Genomic DNA, 20,188 nt, shown 5'->3' on the forward strand with positions numbered 1-20,188 from the left:
TACTCATCTATCATGTTTTCAAAAACTATAAACAAGGTATTTTTATGCTTTAGAAATGTAGAATTCAAAAAGCAGGTAGACTTAATTAAAACATATAGAATCTAACTCCTCCTATTCTATTATTTAAGGGACAAATTCAACATTATAAACATTGCTTCCATTGACAACACCATTACTTTTTGAGGAAATCAAACAACAACAAATTGCTCCACAAGCAGTGGAATGGTAAGAGACTAATTTCTTACCGACTTTTGTATTTTGTTTGACACCTTACCAGATACTATACGACACCTACCTCAAAAAAGAAATACAGCATATGCTGTGATAATTTAGAGCTATGCATGCAATGACCAGCCAAGAGATTGTTTGGCAGTAAGCTGTCGCCAAACAAAATGCGTAAGAGCAAACTAGCCTGTCTTTGCATACTGTCTAAGGGTAATTAGATTCTCTTCTGTTCAACTGCCAACTTGAAAATGGGACTGTAGTAATCTTTGAAATCTCCATTTCGTTGTGTCACTTGACCACTGGATTAAAATGTTATTTTGAGAGAAGTGCAAAGAGACTGATCGACAGAATAAATACTTAAGCCTCATGTCTTTACACAATCAGGCAAAGCAGATTAACCTCTTGACAGGGCACGTAAATTACAAGACATCACTTTAAGTGGATTTGTATTTCTAATTACTGTACAATGACAATATAATAGAAAAGGTGGTCAGATCATGAAGACAAGAAATGGAAAGATGAACACTAATTACTTCCTTCACCCCCCTCAGTTGTTTCACTTAATTTGGAAGTACAACCAAACCCACACATTAGCTGCTGATAATTCCATGAAACATGTTTAGCACAAATTTCATTTATTAAAAATATTATTATTGGAACTAAAATCTTATTTGTAGACAAGATATCAGAAATCAATTTTAAAAATTTGCATTATAGGCAACAATGAATTTAGTCTCATTATTGAAAATAGCCATTTAAAACATTAAATACAAGGCTTCCACTGAACTTTTATTTTTATTATTACCTCATCACCTTTTGCAGCTTCTGAGGTCGATGCAGCTGTTACTGTTGTTAAACTAGATTTTTCCCTCAGTCTTTTCACCATGTCAAACATCTAAAAATAGAGACTTAGATGTTAAAAACAAAATGCAACTTGGCTCTTACTACAGTATAGATTAATACAATTACAATAATGCAATATATAAGCACCAGAACAGGTTGCCCAGAGAAGCTGTGGATGCCCCGTCCCTGGAAGTGTTCTTGGCCAGGTTGGATGGGGCCCTGGGCAACTTGGTCTCATGGAAGGTGTCCCTACCCATGGCAGGAGGGTTGGAGCTAAATAATTTTTAAAGGTCCCTTTCTAAGCAAAGATTGACCCAGCTCTTGAAATTAGCAAAGCAAGTACAGTAACTTCTAAGTGTTAACACAGTATTCAAGAAGCCATCTGGTCTGGAGGAAAAAAATGGTGCAATACATTAAACTTCGAGAAATCACTGCAGCTGTAAACACCGGATTGTATGTGGGAATCATAACATCTTTCATAACAGCTTTCTTCATTACTGAAGTCAGATCATACTTATCTCTCCCTTGTGTACCTGCAGTATCCAATTGACTGTGTCCTTCTGAGCCTCTAACTGAGGAACTCTCTTCAGTTTTTCCAGAAGCATTAATACGTTCACAGCATTTAAGGCTGAGCTTCCCATTCCTTTACAAAGTGAAAAATAGAAAAGGGACTTCATATATTTACAGCCATGGACATGCCTTAAAGTATTGCTAATTATATAACACGCATACATGAACACAACCTGTCTAGTTACTTTTCTCATTTAATTTCATCTGTTTATTTCATTTATGTAAAGTATAATCTATCCCCTTGTAGATCAGTAATTTCTGCTTTAGAAAATCTTTGCTTAATAATTTCTGCTTAAAAAAGAATTGCTTTTCACTTCCAAAGGAAGCAATAAAGCTCTTGTAGCTTACCTAAGTTTGCTAACAGCTTAGCTTGCAAAAGTTTATTTCCATCCCACAAACTCTCATTATTACAGGAATTATTTCCTTCCCTACAACTTGGTGACTAGCTCATAGGGTTCTAGGCCCTTCTCTAACACAAGAATGCTTTAAAATTGAGACCATTCCCTTCAGCAATATTTCTACTTCAGCACATTCTACAAGAAATTAATTTGCACATTTTTAGTAGGGAGACAAATACATTATGAAACCAATTTTTTTTTAATTAAATCACTTCTCTGTAAGAGCCTTCCTACAAAAATACTGATTATTTTTGCATCCTTTACATGTAAATGGGATTTTGGTTTTTCCAGTTATGCAAAACTAAAGCTGGCAAAGCATTCTCTAGCATCTAATTAATTTGAATTTATGCCTATAGTTGACATGAAGCTTCTTAAATGGAAATACGTTCCATCTAAGATGGACTTAAGATGACACTTCTCTTTGCTCAACAATAAGAAAAAATTAAAAAATAAAGTGAAATAAGAGTATTTTTCAAACTCACATTTCAAACACAACATTTTTTAAAAACTAAATAAAGGCACTTCAGTAGTTTTATACATTTATTCACATAGGAGGTATTTAAAACACACATAGATGTGATGTTTAGGAACATGGTTTAGTGATGCATTTGGCAGTGGTGGTTAACAGTTGGATTTACTCATCTTAATGGTCTTTTCCAATCTAAACAATTCTTATCTCTGTTGCACCTCACAAGTGACAATTATGTTTAGTTTGATAATGGATTTTTTTTATTTGTTCTTACACAGTGAAGCGGAAACTCTAAATAAAATGAGAGATTATTTAGAAAATGCAGATTCCAATGCCCACTCACTAGTCTTGAGTGTAAGATTTGGAACTGCTTAGTCGGGATTTGAAAAAGAAAAAAGCACAGTCCACAGCCACTAAGTTTCTGTTTCTATTATCACTACAATAGTAAAAGAGTAACTTGCAGGTGATTCAATACTGGTACAGCTCAGGAGTACAAAAGATGGAGACAGTTTACTTAAATCCACTGCCATTTTTCAAGGATTTCTTAGTTTCCATTTCAATGGTGTTCTTGTGAAGGGAAAACCATTTTCAGTTATGTAACACTAATATTACTTTCAATTTCTTTCCCACAAAGAGAAACACATATCCTCTTCAATATACCTGACAACTGGGAACAAAGGAAGCTAGTCCAAACTTGGTTACTTGATTATTTTTAAAAAAATATTTTATCAGGTTTTAATATAAAGCAAAAAGTAAAATCTTTCTGACTCAAATCACTGATTAATTTCTTCTAGTTTATTTATTTTAGAAAATAAAACATACGTGTTGCTTTGTGATAAAAATCAAAGGATACTTCTTCCTCTGGAGACTTCTGTAACTGCTGCTTCTCCTCTAGTAACCCTAAAGAAAGGAGATGGAGCACCTGAAAAAAAAGAGAAAAAACCAAGTGTCATGCAATGTTAGAGATAAGGAAAACTGGCATATATAATGAGTGTTTAATATAGTTCTGTATGATATACTGATTATATTCATGATAAAACACCTGAAAAAGTGCAGAGATCATATATGGTAAGTGAAATAAAAATGCCCAATATAAATTTACTGCGTATTAGTTGCACTACAATTAATAAACTTGCACACTCTTCACAGTAGTAAAATGTGAAGTTTGTCTTTTTGTTGATATAAATCTATATTTGGTTAATTCCATAATCCAAAAATTAGCAGGTAAGGCAAAGCAATTAAACAATCCATGCACTCTAATGAACAAAACCGATTATTTCGTGTAATCTGTAAATTCAGGTCTATATATAATTCTATAAATATTAAAAAAACAACTTCCAAAAACAAACAAACCAAGCAACCACCCAAAAAAACCCCTTTCAACAGTGTCAGTAATTCCTTTTTTTTAAAGCATAAAGTCACTGCGGTAAAATGAAATACTTACAAAAATTACTTTATTCCATGATTGAGGCCCCAAAGACATTTATGTGCTTACAAAATGAAGCAACTCCAATTTCTTTAAGATTATCAAAGGGTGACTTAATTGCACATGAAGTTTCAAGACAAAGATGAGGTAAGTAGGATTACGCATTGAAACAGCTTCAGTGATCAGGCAACAAAGGTAGGAAAGAAAAATAGAAAATTGGAGAATATTTCCTATTTAATATTATTGTGTACTGTGTTTTTATTTTACAATGGAGAGAGATAATTAGAAATATTTTCTTCATCAGTAAGATTTATAAAAGCAGGTTTGGGAACAAAAACTAAATCCTTATCATTCAAAGTTACCTTTACGTATTTTAATCCTATCCTAAGCAGTTAACACGGTCAGTACAGGAATGGCCATAGCAAGATGACTAAGGCTGACCATACCATTTGAATCATAGCCTCAGTCCACAAGTGGGTTTCCAGTTCCACTGCCCTCTGAAGAAGTGTCCGCAGGACGTGCATCATAACATCACAGTTCAGAATCCTCACCACGTTGCTGAAGGCAGGACTGAAGTCTGGAGGAGGAGGTGGTGGCAGTGCTAGAAAACAGAGATGTGCAAATATATTACTGAGCTGGCATTCCACCCAAGACTGCAGTCAAAAAGTAGAGAGAACAAAAATACTACTTTCAGTGAAGAAAAACTGGACTTTTGAATTAATAAAACCACAACAAACACAATTGTTCACCTAAGACAGCTGTCATCTTTAGCAAAGCTAAGTACTTATATAAACCACAACTAAGTACTTACATAAACCAAAATTAAGTTCTTATATAAACCACAGGCAAGCTAAGCTAAACAATCGATCACAAGTACTTAGCTGTATCTGTAAATGCAAATCTTTAATACTTTGCACTGTCTTATGATTTATGTATCACTATTAAACATATAGTTAGTGTTTTGCATCAGATATAACGTCTTCAAGTCATTAAACAAAAGTGAGCAGTAGAGCTTCCAAAGTCTCATACTACAGTGTCACATGTATGGAGCTCTAAATTCTTTCTTCTACAGGGGAATTCTGATCATTTCTAGCTATGTACATTTTCTGAGCTAATACTGAAACTGTGTGATGTGGTAGCTTCTCCTAGAAGCTACCCGGAATCTTAGCATTTACCAACAGCAGCTTATTTAATGCCACAGTCTTTTCCTACCTGGAAGCACTGACTTAAGTCTTCTTTTGGCACCTGGATGCCTATTTTCAGAAAACCTCTGTGAATGCAGTGTCTCTAACTATCAATCTTTTGACAATTTAGACTGAATGAATTATAACAAGTTACTGACAAAGACAACACAGTCACATAAGAGAATACGCAGGAAGTGCTTGCAACAGAACATGTACCCTCAGGGGAACACACATCAAATGTAAACAGTTCTCCTTTTATTTTGGAACTGCACTACCCAATTATATGAATGTGAGTTTATGACAATTACATCTAAATAACTGCATTTTTTTAAAGTTCTACAAAACCAATACCCCTGATAATGTCTTAGAGTTGCCAAAGTGAAAGGGGAAGGCAGGAATTCTGAAGGTGCTGCTGAAAATGCGTCAACTGTATAAATGAACAGTGGAGGAAGAAACCAAAAGTCATTCAAACCCCTTTTTCCCCTCTCAGTTTTCAGCTGTAATAATCCTCTGAGTTACTTACAACTGAAAGAAATTTTTTTCCAAAAAGAATGTGATTTCCAGTTCAACTGTGTCCCTCCTAAATGACAATGCCAATGTATTCTTTTTCAGTTTCACAGTTTTTCAACTGAAAGGAACCTCAAGCAAATAAAATTCATAAGAATTAATTTTAACCATCTTAGGTATGAAATGCTATAGTGCCTGTGATCATACACAAAAATCAAAATACACTTTAGAGTAGGAAGTAAAGTTAAGGTATTCAACTGAAAGGGCAACCTGGGAAGAAAAATAGTTACAGCTGTTGCAACTCACAAAAGTAGGTGATAGTTGATTTTATTGAATTGTTTGTTGTACTTATTTGTTCAGCTTATCAAGTCTTCCTCAAGACAACTCAGTTAATGCTTGTGACTTGAATGGGTACAAGTAGACTCGAAGGGAAATAATATTTGTGTTACAATAGAAACACGGGGGTTTATTGTTTTATGTATTCATGGTTTATAAAAAAATTTATTTATTAAACTTTAAAGTCTCATTCTTGTATTACAGAATGGATATGAGCACTAGTTCCTGCAACAACCTAATCTACGTGGCATTATTATTTCTCAACATTGAGTTAAAGAAAATACTCACTAAAAAAAAAAATCTAGAAACTTTTGCCTCTTTGTTACTTCACCATAAAAACTCTGAGCTGTGCATGGGTTTATCAGTGGGTACTACAATCTGTTTGTTTGTCTGTATGGAAATCAAACCAAAAATTTCTAAACTCCTAGTTTAGATAAGTAAAAATGATAAAAGAAATGTCAGGTGCTAATTAATTACAATTACTACAAATAACAACAAATCTAAGATGAACTCAACTATCCACAATTAAGTCACAAGACATCTCCCAAAGCTCATTACACACATACAAGTACATACACTACCAAATTATCACATTTTTTGAGTCATGAGTTTCAAATTTTTACCTTCATCCCTGTTTTCTTGTTTTCTTCTTTTCTTTTGCGTATGCTCAGCCTACAGAAAAAGCAGTGTCGTTGTATCAGCACCTCTACAGAAGTACACAATGAAAGCATGAGAAACCCTACACTAGAAATCTGGCAAGATATATAGTGAATACCTGGTTGTCTAACTAGAATTTTATCTGAAATCTGTTTAACAACATCGCATTTTGCATTTAAATTTGTAGTAGAGATAAATAATTGGACACATTTGCTTCCTCAATAAGAGTTACAAAAGCAAAGTTTGGGGTTTCCTAGTACAAAGGTAATTCTTATCATATTTTGTTCTTAGCATAAAGAGTTAACAGAGTTAATACAGGAGTCACCATAGGGGAAACACTAATGTAAACCAAATACCAATTGCAAACAAAATACTAATGCAAACCATTGTCAATTTGTATTGACAATCTTAACTTCATTAAACATTTAGTTTTAAAGTTCGCAGTGTATACTCTGTACCGAATCAGTTCCTTTACATTCCATTGCTTCCTTTGATACAATAAAATTCTTTAGACATTGATAAGTGTATGCTATTTTTTAACCTTTGAGAGTGAATCTTACACTGCTTACCTTGCTGTGCTGGGTCTTAGTATAGTGATAAAAGAACATATTGAATTCCTTCAAGCACTCATCTTTCAGTTCGTAAACTCCATGGCCAGAGACCCCTGGTTTCCTTATAGAGAAATATTCCATGACATACAAATTAGTAATGTATGTTCAGCACATCTTTAAATGTAAACAAACCAGTAACACAATTTATTTTCTAACCCAAGTGCAATAGTGATGGTTACTTCATTAACTTACAAAAAGCGGGGAGTGAGTACATTTATCAGTCCTTAATTTTCAAGACTGTTTACTACTGTTAATTCCTAAAGCAGCAAACCATTTCTAGTCTATCATCTAAATATAGCCTCTGAAAATTCTTTTAAACTTTATGGCTTAGAATTTCAGACACTGGATGTTATTGTATAAAATTCATTCCTTTCTTTAACCAAACTACAAAACAAGTAATACAAACAGCTACTTTCCAGTGATATTTTTTAACTATCCATATAATTCTCAAAGTAAAATGCCTAGGTATATCTAGAGTTGTTCTTAATTAAACATAAAAAAGCAAGTCATATGAAATTTAAAATAAAGTATACTAAAATAATTAAAACAAGATAATTTTCTTACAAAAATAGCAGACATTTGAACTAGTTTTTCTCAACTACTACAATTGATAGTTCTATATTTGCATGCACATACATATGCACATGTATATAAAATTAACTTCCACCTGAAAATAATGGAAAGTTAGCAACTAAGTAACATTTAAACCAATTATTAGATGGCAATTGTCAAGGGTACAATGAGAGTTGTTAATGTTCCTAGCCATCTTTGGAAAAAACAACAACAAAAAAACCCCAAAACCTTTTTGAACATTCTAGGACATGAGACTACTAAACTCCTGAGACTCCTCAAACTGAATTTGAGGAAAAAGGGTGGCAAAAGGAGAGAAGCAGCAGTACCTTAGGATAATCCATACACTTTTCTTTCCTATGCATGCTTGCAAACATATACTTCAAGACAGCAAAATATTAGCTGAACAGAGACTGTACAGTTCAGCTTGTTTAACCCACATAATCTAAGAGATCTTACTTCACATACAAGCTACTTATGGAAACAACATTAAGAACTTACTTAAATGTAGCCACTTTATCAATTACATTCTCCAAGCCAGTTTCATTGTTCTCCTGGTAAAAAATTTAGTTTGGAATAAATATATAAATATCTTCAGTATTACACTATGTGTAAGAAAAACAGGCAAACAGATTTAGATAATTCCCTAATTCATGAATTAATATATTTTGCCCGCTGTTAATCAGAAAGCAGAAATTCATAATTGACAAGTTCCAAGGAAGTATCAAAAATGGATAATATTTTCAGTTAATCATGTAAAATTTTATTAATAATCGAGCTGATCTCTAGAAACAGGGTAGCGCTCATCCAAACTCAATGGAGGGAAAAATGGAGGTTCAGTTATTTTAAAACTGTGAATGTGGATATTATGATAATATGCCAGGGTATTTAATTTACAAGAAAACTGAAGCTTTTTTGCATTAACTGCCAGCCCTGAAAACTTGCACAGACTATAAAATCTAATCCACATCTCTCTGCTTTGCTTGAATTTTCAGCAATTGGAATAGAACGACCGGGAAATCTGTGTTTTCAAATAGACTTGTACAACACCCGACTTTGAACTGATCTGCACAGGTTTAAATGATCAAAATTATAGGATCAAATTTACTGATTGCACATAGGGCTGAATGGAACTCAGTCCCATGGTCCTATAGGGCCAACACAGAAAGTTTTAAAACTTTTCTTTTTGAATCTAGGAGAACTAGTAGGACAAGAGGGCACGGTCTTAAGCTGTGCCAGGGAAGGTTTAGGTTGAATATCAGGAAAAAAATTTTTACAGAGAGAGTAATCAGACACTGGAATGGGCTGCCCAGGGAGGTGGTGGATTCTCTGTCCCTGGAGGTTTTTAAGATGAGACTGGATGTGGCATTTAGTGCAATGGTCTAGTAACCACGGCAGTAGTGGATCAATGGTGGGACTTGATGATCTCAGAGGTCTTTTCCAACCCAGCTGATTCTACGATTCTATGAACTATATCTAAATATTCTGAAGAAGTCCACCTCTTAATCAAAAACCATAAGTCCCATATAAGCCTTTCCAGATCCATCCATACTTGAAATTATGACATTTACCATCAGTAACATGTGTAAGCCACTTTGTCATGTTATTTTGTAATTCTGAAACCAATGTTTAAGCTTTTAATCAGAAATAAAATGCCTCCATATTAAGATAAGAAAGCTAAAGAAGAAAGACAAACCAAGAAAAAGTAAATGAAGGGAAAAAGTAAATAAATCAGAACTCACATTTTCAGGCAAAGACTTAGTAATTGCACTGTGAGCCATTGGTTCAATACATAACAGATGGATGATCTCTCTCATTATAACATCTTCTTTTGTCACATTGCTGATTCCAGGAACATATCTTTCCCCTGTCAGAGTGAATCAAAAGGAGAATGGCAAATATAACAGGTATAAAGCAAATCTGAATTTTCTGCAGCGATAATGCTATTGCTGGCATGTTTCAGTATTTCCATTTGTCAGAAACCTGTCCCAACTGTATGAGTGAAAAAGCCTAGCTTCCTAACAAAATGGGCCAAGATGGACTTTCTCTTCATATTCTACTTTAATGTCAGTTATGTTATTTAACAACCTTTTCCACTATGCAACCCCTATTGTTTCCAGTTGACAAATATTTGTGTTACTGAATCATATATTTAAAATGGCCACTCTCCAGTATACTCTCCATACCATCTATGTTAAAGGAAGTCATCAAGCTGATTTTGTCAAATTAATAATATATTACTACAACAAGAGAACTGAAACTTACCCACAACATAGATGAGAATCTGTAGCATCTCTTCTATTAAAATGTTATATTGTTTGATTAAATCCTACAAGAGTTAGAGAAATCAGTTTAAAAAAAACCCATAAAACTGCAGGAAAATCCGTCAAATGACACTGAGCTCAGCCTTCAGATCTACTAATTCAGTGAAGCACCGTACTGTAAGAAGAAACTTCCAACAAGCTGGAAAAAGTGTCTGCATTTGTAGAGGAGGTTTTACTCAGAACTGAAGTGCAAGATTCACAGGCAGGAAAAGAAACAACAGCTAAAAAAGTATGGGTTATATCAAAGTTCAAGCCTCAAGAAGTAGCTTAACAACCTAAGAAACTTCCAGCCAAAATAAAAGCACGTAACATAGCCTAAGAGACATGGAAACTTTATAGTGAAGTTATTTACATGGATTTTGGTAGACGCTCTATGAAATAAAGGTCAAAGGGAGCAAAACCTGTTTGCTAATTTTGAGTAAGCCTCTACAAATGCCAAATACAAAATCATTTGTCTAACCACTAGCTCCGGTGTTTACTGAGTTCTGGTGTGGTCATAAAAATGCAGCTATCAACAGTAGCTAGTCTGTCTTAGTAATGTTTTGTATACTCAAAGCTGACAAACTACTCATCAGGAAAACTTGCCATTTACCTGATCTTTGGTGGGTTTGATCTTTTTGAAAGCATCAGCAAGCTCGTATCTCTGCAGCATCAACAGGAGGAACTGGTTTGGATCCATAAGAGATGCACCTATCTATCAAAAAAACGAAACTAATAAGAACATCAGTTACTATTACAGTTATTCAGTCATTAAAAAAAAATTGCCTTTCACCAAGACAAAAAATTTAAAATCATACGAATTTAATTAATATAAATTTTAAAAATTACATTTTTTTTAAATTCCATGAAAGTTTTATAAGACAAGAAAGCAATGATTCAAAACATTATACCTGGAGCATGATGATGTCTTTATCATACATCTCTTCTCTGCATTTAACATCTTGATAATAGAATACCTGAGAAACAGGAAAACAAAATTTAAGTAGAGATATAAAGTAATGCACTATCAAATATGCACCAGTTAATCCCTGAGGCTTTTTTAAACTGTACCACATCATTAGTGAGAAAAGTCCATATTTCTTTCAAAATAAATGTGTACTTTGACGGAAGTGCTAAATGGTTTTTCACCTATGCAGAGAAAGTCTATGCCATACTTCATACCCCGTTCCAAGAGAACATAATTCTAATGGCTGCTACTGATTAAAGTATAAAGATCCTCCTTCTCCCCCAGTTCTCAGAAAGACAATTCTACGGGGTGCTACCAATATTTACTTTGATTTCACCAAAGGGTCCCATACAAAATCAGCAGAGAATTTCTGCCATCAAAGGAACAAACAAAAAACCAAGTCAAGCCAAAGTAGGTAAATGCAAGGCTAGACTCTTCCTTTTATGTTTAGTTTTGCAATAAAAGTCCCAAGTATTAGAAAATGTTTCTATGTCCAGCTATATGGCTCTCAAAACAATGATACTGAAATAGTTTAACTTTTGCATGTAATAATTCCCATACACCAAGAGAAACTTCTAACAACAGTACTAACAGTACTTATGCAGTGATTAGGAGATCTGAAAGTAGCTTACAAGTAGACACTGGTCACATCACTACTGTTTCAAAGAGTAAGAAACAGTCATAACAGCGATGAAAATACTTATCTAAGGCAGGGTAGAAGGAGGTAAGCCATTACTGAAGCTGGAAATAAAACCAAGTAATCTAAATTCCCACCTAGAAACCTTTCTATTTAGTGTAGGAGTGACCCCTGTGAACCCTCTCTGCACTGGATGAAACCATCCCTGGGAGCATGACTGAGAAACCTTTGCATACACCTTAGGACCAACTTGCCACTGAATATGGTAAGGGAGTACCTGGCTTATCAGAGAGAGTCCATTCCTTCTCCACATCTCTGCAGCAACCTGAGCCACCAAGACAAGACATCGCAAAGGATATTCTACTAGCAGCTCCACTTGAAATTCTTCCTAGAATTTAAAAACGAAAAAATAGAAAAAAGAAAAAAATCAACTAACAATAAGTTGTTCATGATTTCAGAAGGGTAAGTTCTAGTGAACAAAGACATATTGACAGCTGCAAAATAACTTGTATGTGAGCCATGAAGGTTACTGGATATAATTTTAAGCTTTTTCTTCCCAGAGCATAAATCACAAGAAGCATTTGAGGGGGAAAAAAAAAAAATCTTACAGGAGAAACAAACTCGTGCAATCTTGAGATGGCTCCCGTCTTGCTTAATCGTACATGAAGACCTACAAAAGCCAACAGGAAGAAAAATTAGAAAATAAATCAAAATTAGTGAAGGTTCTCCTCCAACTCTTTCTAAAAGTTAGCTAAATCATCTACATCTCAGAGAATTGCAGAAAAAAGTCAGTTTATTTAGGAGACTTCACAGTTTACTTTTTTTTTTAAGATAGAAGATCTACATTATCACAACAGTTCTCACCAGTCTACTCATTGAGTGAGTTAATTAACACCATTTAAACTGAGTTGCTAAATAGTATTAGCAAAATTTTTATTTCACATTTAAATCACATGTCAGTAGTAAATGAATTTCAAGACTACAAGGCTTAACAGATGGTATATCTTGATATCAAATGACGTGATAAAGAATCTACAGCTTAATAGTATATGATTTGTTTTCTACAGAAAGTGGTGATCACCCACTGTTGTGGTCCTTTGTATTGTGACCGCAAATCTGTCCTGGCATGGTGCAAACATATGTCTTTTAGGAGGAGCATTTTAACAGTCCTAAGACATACATGGCTGGAAAATAAATTTGAGATACAGTAATAATGAATATTCATTTAGACAAAGCAAATAGAAAAATAGAAACAGAACCACATAAATTCAAATAATCCAGAGAAAACTGATGATGACATTAAAAAGGGAAAATTTTCCTTCTTGTCTTCTTTCTCTCTCTCCTGTTTAAAAAAAAAAAAAATTTTCCGGCCTCCATGGCAAATGTTTTTTTCAGAAAAACTTTTCCACAGTGGGACACATGAAGAACACATTTGCCTTATCACGAGAATGTCAGAAAGTCAGAGAGCAACTCATCTGTGAAACACTGAATCCAAATGCCTTTTGGAGTAAAGAAATACAGATGGATGATAAACACAATTTAAAGAGCAATCAAAATACACCACCTACCAGCAAGAGTCCTTGACAGTGGCAAATGTATGCTGACAGGATCTGCAGACACTCTGTAAGGTCTGCTCTCCAGGGTATGGCCACATAAGTGAAACATTGTCTTTTCCCGAGAGCGACCATTTGTGCTGCACCTCATCACAGCTTTATGGCATTCTCTGTAGGCCCTGAGCAACAGCTCTTCCTAGAATTTAAAGTAAATGCATGTTATATTTAAAAATCATGCAGTCCATCCTTTCTCTCTTTGTCACACCGTAGATTAATTCTCTCAGACACATTTTTTTGTGAAAACTATATTGAACAATAGTGAGCTTTTTAAAAAAGCTGCTATTTAAAAATCCCCGAGGAATATTCACAGAAGGCACGCTTGTAAGAATCCCAGGAAACTGATATACTTACATCAGAGGCACACCACTCCTGGAACATCAAAAGAATGTTCTTGAGCTGCATCTGTATAGCAATAGCTGCTTCCCAGTCATGGTCCACCTCAATGTGCTGGCCAATCTGTCTTTTTATCTCTTCCATTCCCTGAAATGGAAATTTCACAAAATACTCAAGCTAAATCAGTGATCACAGGCCTAAAACAACACGAAATCCCACAAGCAAATGGTAAAATCCAGGTTGTTTGGATACATGTAGCTAAAACTGGTATTATTTCTGTAAAGTAAACAACTTTCTCACCCACGGAAGACAGGGACTGAAGAATTTGCCACCGTAATTGCATGTTTATATCCACAATATTGTTATGGACAAAAAGAGGAACAAACAGAAAAGCTGTAATACCTCTATAATAGAATATTAGAAAGAAATTATTTAAATGCATTGTACCTGCATGCAAGTTAGAATCCTTAGGAAAGAAACAAATCCTTCCAAAAAACGCTCCCTCAGGCGGTCTGTCCATAATGTAGGCTTGCTGACTAAGACATACCTGTCCCCAAAGAAAACATAATCATCCTTAGCCAGACTTCTCTTCTGCTTATGCTTGTATTTCAAGTGTTTTTTTGGTTTAATACAATCAACCACATTGTCACATTTACATCACCCTCCCCACCTCAAACTACTCAGAAAACTTTCACCAAATACTAGAGTTGCTAGTAGTTTGGTGTGACTCTATAATTTGAAATTAACAGGTTTTTTAAATTCCAAGGTATTTGGGGTGGCTTGCTTTTACATTACTCAATTTATTAGACTAATTTGGTACCTGTATGAGTAGAAAATCCTATGCAGATAAGGATTATACAGTTTTCTCAGAATGACAATGAATAGGAGCCAAATTTCCCATACTTAGATATATTTTATTTATTAATGTGTTATATGCAATTGTATCAGTAAAAATCAAAATATGTCTTTATAGAATAAAATTTTGGTATTTTAAGTTTTCACTGAAAAAAAACCCCATTAAAATTTCATGTGTGTTTTTGAGGGACTTGGTTTGGGGTTTGGTTTTAAAGCAGTTTTATCATCAGTTTCTGAATTGAAACACCTCATTCTACTACCAGTTTTCTTAGAATTGCTCTAGCATCTCAGCTTTACGCTTACCTGAGGTCATATATTACTGCATATACCCGATTCAGTTTGTCCTGACTGTAGCCTTGGAAGTTGAACTTGTCATTTTTGTCTAGGTACTCTGGAAGCACTTCTAGGAGTGTCTCTGTAATGGTGGTGATTACATTTTGCTCTTCAATAAGATGTCGGGCCTGCAAGAAGAAAATGAAAATTTTTTCTTCCTACTATTTTGTTGAAGAGAATTGGCAAAATACTTTTTCCTTTGAATTCAGTCTTTCCGATTAGAAATTATTTTAAGCATTTGCAAAGAGTCCAAGATAAAAAACCCTCAGTATTTATTATGTAGGAATATAGTTGCTATCAACTGTATGTTTGTTCAACTCTGACAGCAACTATATATAATGGATATGTGGGTTTTTTTCTTGAAAGATCATGTAGGAAAGAACTTTTACATTAGTATTTTAGGCAAGAAACACATAAGCTTTGAAACCTACAGGTATATTTCCACATACACAGAGAATTTACCATATTTCACCCCCACAAAAAGACATTTAACAATTTTCTACTCCCTTGCCCCGTTTTTAAGGTTACATAAGAAGGTAAATAGTAAATAAATACAGAGAGTTAATGCAGACTATGATGTGCCTAAAACTTATACTTATTTGCATTCCCTCTACGTTCTGTAATGAATTTTCATATCAACTCAAGCTCCTGCTTTCATACAGGCCTGTAACAAATCCCAAAATCATTCATATTCAAACTCAGCAATACATAAAGACTCTCTGCCAAGAACAACAGTCTGCAAAGGTGGTAATGCTAGCAATTCTCAAACTTGTTTTGCATTTCTTGCAGAGGCAGGCTGTACATACCAGAGTGGGTACAGTGAACATCTGAACTGAGAGTGCTGTCACAGAGAGAACTCTGTCATGATCATCACTAATGTATTCCTTTTGCAATGCCTTGTAATACTAGAAAAAGATAATATTGGGGACATTAAACCAATGTTAATAAAAATGCTTACTTTTTTGAATTACATCTCAATGTCCTCTTCCTACCTAATAGAAGCAGTTTAGACTACAGAAACAGTACAATGTCCTCAATGTCCTCAATGCATCAAAGCAATTCAGTACAGGCCCCACTGTCTAAATACTGAAGATAAGCACAAATTTAACTGATTTGTCAGACTGGAACCAAAATTTTTTTTCTCCTACAACCAATATTCCCCAAGAAAAGACATTTAATATCTGGAAAAAAATCCATATAGATATTAACTTATTATAAAACAAATCTTCCTCCTCCAGTGAGCTGCATGGATAGTTATTCAACAGCTGTCTATAAAAGACATGTACAATGAGTAACGCAAGTCTTTGTTTGCTTTGTTTCAGTCCAGAGAAAACCATAACATGTCAATCGTCTTTATCAGAATTAAAAGGTCTCACCTTAAAAGAAAAAACACGTTGTCTTAGGTTTTGTATGTTTATAAACTATTGTATCTAATTTTCAAAAAGAAAGGCCAGTTTCAGTTCCAGTTCACCTGCCGTGTCAAAAAATACATGGAATACTAACAGCATTCAAATAAGCATATATACCCACATGATTCTAAGGAACAAACCAGTGACATGGGAATTAATTAACTGCATTCTATAAAGGCTGAGCTAGTTATTAAAGCTCTGCTTTTTGAAAATTCATTATTTATATTGAAACAATTTTCAGTTTGGGGGGAAATTTTACAAAGCTAGTACAAATTCATAGTATAAAAACTAAATAACCATTTACCTTCACAAATTCCACAGCAAAAAGTTTTTTGTATTCCATTTCCATGAAAAAACTACTGAAGATAAGCTCATGGAGAACCTTTCTTGCCCCTGCAAAAAGCCAATACAGTGCACATCACTTTGTCATACTAAAATGCAGCTTTTTGTGGAAAAAAGGAACCAATTACTAAACTATAATTAAAAATCTTTACAAGTCTTGAAATGGTTACAAAGTATATGAGGAAAGTTATTATTCTTTTCTGGTTTTGACATTTATCAGTACGCATTTAAAACACTGAGTAAGCACCAAGTTACTCAAAGGCTACACCTTGTGAAAAGATTTTTCAAAATACATAAAGCAGGAAAAATTGAGGGGGCAAATATATAGCACAAATATCAATTAACTCAGCTGTAAAAATAAAGGTTGTCTAAAACCCATAATATAATAACTATGAAGAAATGTAATTCTACCTGCTTAGCACTTACTTTTATCCATTTGTTACACACAAACGTGTAACAAATTTGCCTCTTCAGTTTAGAGAAACACGGATACACAAACCTTTATGAAGTTTTGCATCCCATAGCATCAACTTGCTTATAAAGCATGGCTTTTCAGATCCAGCTTCTTCTTTGAGACATATTTGACAAAAGATCTGGCGAAAGTCACCTATAGGGAGAAAACTATTCATTTGTACAAGAATGGTTTGATAATTAAATTATATGGCCCAAGAAAACGAGAACTACAGAATTCTGTTCTTTAAAAGAAGAAAAAAAGAAGGCACTTCAGTATGAATTATTTTTAACAATGTTTTTTCTCAATGAATATACTCCCACATACCCTTTCCTTTACTAATTTCTTCCAAATGTTCTTATCTGGCTAATTTAATAAATCCTGTGATGGATAAGAGTATTTTAAAATTAAAATCGTTTAGACAGCTTTGCAAAGCAGATCCATAAGAATTCACTATGTCTGCACAGAAATGCACAGGCTAGGCAAGTCTAGGCTGGTCCCTGCCTTGGGCCTTGAAAGTCAGTCTTTTGCAGAAATTCAGAAATTATTTTACATTTTCTTGCACCTATCACTAAATACAGTACTTGCTGAAGTGGTTTTGGGGATCAACATTTGCAGTCACCTGTGCGTTATTAACATTCAGAAAGGAAGCCTTATATTACTAATTTGAAAAGGAAAAGTGTCACGAATCAAGTTCCTGACAACCTGGAAATAAACATTATAAAATGTTTCCTGATCCATATTCTACCACATCCATAATTCTATCCTGTTTTCCAGCAAAAATGGGAAAAGAACAGGAACTACCAGATCACAAAAAAGTTCCATCTGAGTACAGAACCTCAGGCTCTTAAAGCCTCTATGGATATAGTCCCAAACAACAAGAACAGGAATGCTTGACTTCAGTCTTTGTACTTAAAAACTCTCTTAAAAACATACTGGTGTCCATTGACCTACAACAATTTCCTAACCCTAAATGCTACACTCAACATGGGACACTCTTTTTTAGTTTAGCTCATAAGCTAAAAAGGTAATGCTTAAAACCATAAAGTTTTGGGGATTTGCTGGAGCACTGGACACCAACTTGCCTATAATCACAGAGAGCTGTCAGTTGCCATTTTAGATAACGTCATGAAATTGAAAATATAAAAAACTATCCAGGAAGAAAGTTGTGGGTAAAAATCAAACTTTCACTAGAAACTTTGAAACAAACCACATAGTCAAAAACTTGTACTGATTAAAAGGACTGAGGAACTCAGACCAGTAAGAAAATACGAACGGTGAAAAAACCCACAAATTTGAAAAGAACAGAAAGCTAAAATTTGTAAGCTACCGTAAAGAATTCTGATCTATGTATTTCAAGGGAAAGATTGGCAAGTGTTCAGACAAGAAAAAGATAAGAAATTCACTTTATTATCCTTGCAGAAGAAGCTAAAGCCAGATTTATCCTATCAAGAAGGAGGATAGGCAGTGAGTAGAGCTTAACCTATGCATATTTGTACTGTGAAGAGAAATCTTCTAACAGCTTTAGTGTGGTAAAGCACAGGTATGAAAAAAACAGTAACAGAAATCAAAAGTACATTGATTCAGAAATCTTCTTTAAAACCATGAGCATCATCCAACACCAGAACAATGTTTGAAAGCTTAAAATACACTTTCCACTACTACATAATGTTTTCAATTAAGGCTTTATTTTGCTTATTTTACTGACACTATCTAATTAATCACAGTTATCAAATCTGAAGCAGGAATTAATTCAAGCAGAGAATATATGTTTTCACTGATGGAGATGTTCTGCAGCTTTCCACCAGCACTGGGGATAGCAGCTTTTAAATAACAGGGTGTGTGATGCTGAAACGCTACTGTATTATTTATTTACTACTTAGGAGGAACATGAAAGTATTTTAATTAAGGTAATATCATATACAACGTGGCTAAAGATATTTCTGAGAGAATTAGTCATCCAAATACTGCCATGGCATTATTGTAACAAAAATTAGTTACACTTACTTGAATAGCTCATGAGTTTGTTCAGCCAAGAACCAAGGCGCAAAGCAAACTTCTGGTGTGCCATAACATCAGCGTGCAGAACCTCCACGTGAAGTGGTCGTTGAGAAACATTTTCAGAATGCCTCTAGGAGTCAGGTAAATATTAGTACTTGTAAAATCAAGATAACATTCATTTCATTATTTACCTTCACCACCCACTATCTCTCCCAACCAAAAAAGGAAAACATTTTGATGCTTTATTTCTGAAGATATCTATCTATCTATAGATATTTATGGATAGATATTTATCTATCTATCCCAAATGTGGCAGGGTAAATTGAATTTTAAAAAGTTCACAGGCAAGTTATAAAACCATGGAAATACTAAGTTAAAGACTTTAAAGCAGACAAATAAGTCTTCACTATTAATACTGATGAGGTTGATTTTTTTAATGAGAAAAGTATTTTAGGAAGTTACCTTAATTTCTTCTTTTGCTTCCTGACAAGAGGCATAATGTCCTGCCTTAACAGCTCTACGACCCTGTTTAAAAAAATATTGACACCAATATAAAGCAAACCTAAAAGGTGACAAGTCTGACCCTTTCTATTACTTTTTTTTACATAACAGAAAAACAGAGACCAACATCACTCATGGTGCTATTAGATATCTAGAAGCATATAAAAATTAACATAATTGTCTACAGAAAAAAGCTATTTAAATTAACAACAGAAAGTCTAGGTATGTTCATATTATTCGATAAGGAAAATTCATGTATACATTAAAACAGATGAGAACGATTTCTACATATTACTTTAAATACAAACCATATCAACTTTCTTCCTAGCACACAGTACACTCATCCTGAATTGCTTTTCTACAATCTTTCCTACAATTTCTCACCTCTGAATATGAAATACCACAGTATATTGTAAACCTGGGTTTAATAGCTCTTTCAATAAAGCCAAGAACAGGTCCAGCTTAGACCTCAAATTCCACTCAAAGAAAACAAGAAGTATGTGCTTCGTTAGCAATTTCTCCACATAGCAGAACTTCACACCAGAAGAGAGGAAGTAACTCTGTGTTGTGGAACTGTTAAAATTAAAATGCTATAACTTAGTCCTGTACTGTAGCAGGCACTTAGTAAAATGAACAGCCTGATAAAT

General features: G+C 34.2%; 1 protein-coding gene across 4 annotated transcripts in view; it reads right to left on the bottom strand.

Annotated features, from left to right (window-relative positions):
• UBR1 (ubiquitin protein ligase E3 component n-recognin 1) overlaps positions 1-20,188 on the bottom strand; it is a 67,452-nt gene that overhangs the window by 24,587 nt on the left and 22,677 nt on the right. For all 4 annotated transcript variants that reach the window (XM_029964110.1, XM_029964111.1, XM_029964109.1 and 1 more), the window contains exons 7-28: positions 19,503-19,565; positions 19,047-19,170; positions 17,088-17,195; positions 16,551-16,639; positions 15,644-15,742; positions 14,808-14,965; positions 14,097-14,196; positions 13,668-13,796; positions 13,272-13,452; positions 12,312-12,373; positions 11,981-12,091; positions 11,011-11,076; positions 10,713-10,814; positions 10,062-10,125; positions 9,539-9,663; positions 8,298-8,350; positions 7,185-7,287; positions 6,582-6,630; positions 4,378-4,532; positions 3,328-3,427; positions 1,602-1,711; positions 1,031-1,120 (exon numbers count right to left, since the gene is read on the bottom strand). In XM_029964110.1, coding sequence (XP_029819970.1) covers positions 1,031-1,120; positions 1,602-1,711; positions 3,328-3,427; positions 4,378-4,532; positions 6,582-6,630; positions 7,185-7,287; positions 8,298-8,350; positions 9,539-9,663; positions 10,062-10,125; positions 10,713-10,814; positions 11,011-11,076; positions 11,981-12,091; positions 12,312-12,373; positions 13,272-13,452; positions 13,668-13,796; positions 14,097-14,196; positions 14,808-14,965; positions 15,644-15,742; positions 16,551-16,639; positions 17,088-17,195; positions 19,047-19,170; positions 19,503-19,565 — 2,241 coding nt within the window. The remainder of the gene's footprint in view (positions 1-1,030; positions 1,121-1,601; positions 1,712-3,327; positions 3,428-4,377; positions 4,533-6,581; positions 6,631-7,184; positions 7,288-8,297; positions 8,351-9,538; positions 9,664-10,061; positions 10,126-10,712; positions 10,815-11,010; positions 11,077-11,980; positions 12,092-12,311; positions 12,374-13,271; positions 13,453-13,667; positions 13,797-14,096; positions 14,197-14,807; positions 14,966-15,643; positions 15,743-16,550; positions 16,640-17,087; positions 17,196-19,046; positions 19,171-19,502; positions 19,566-20,188) is intronic.

Source organism: Manacus vitellinus, unplaced genomic scaffold (genome assembly GCF_001715985.3).
Source record: "Manacus vitellinus isolate BGI_N305 unplaced genomic scaffold, ASM171598v3 scaffold_6_pilon, whole genome shotgun sequence".
Classification (NCBI taxonomy): Eukaryota; Metazoa; Chordata; class Aves; order Passeriformes; family Pipridae; genus Manacus; species Manacus vitellinus.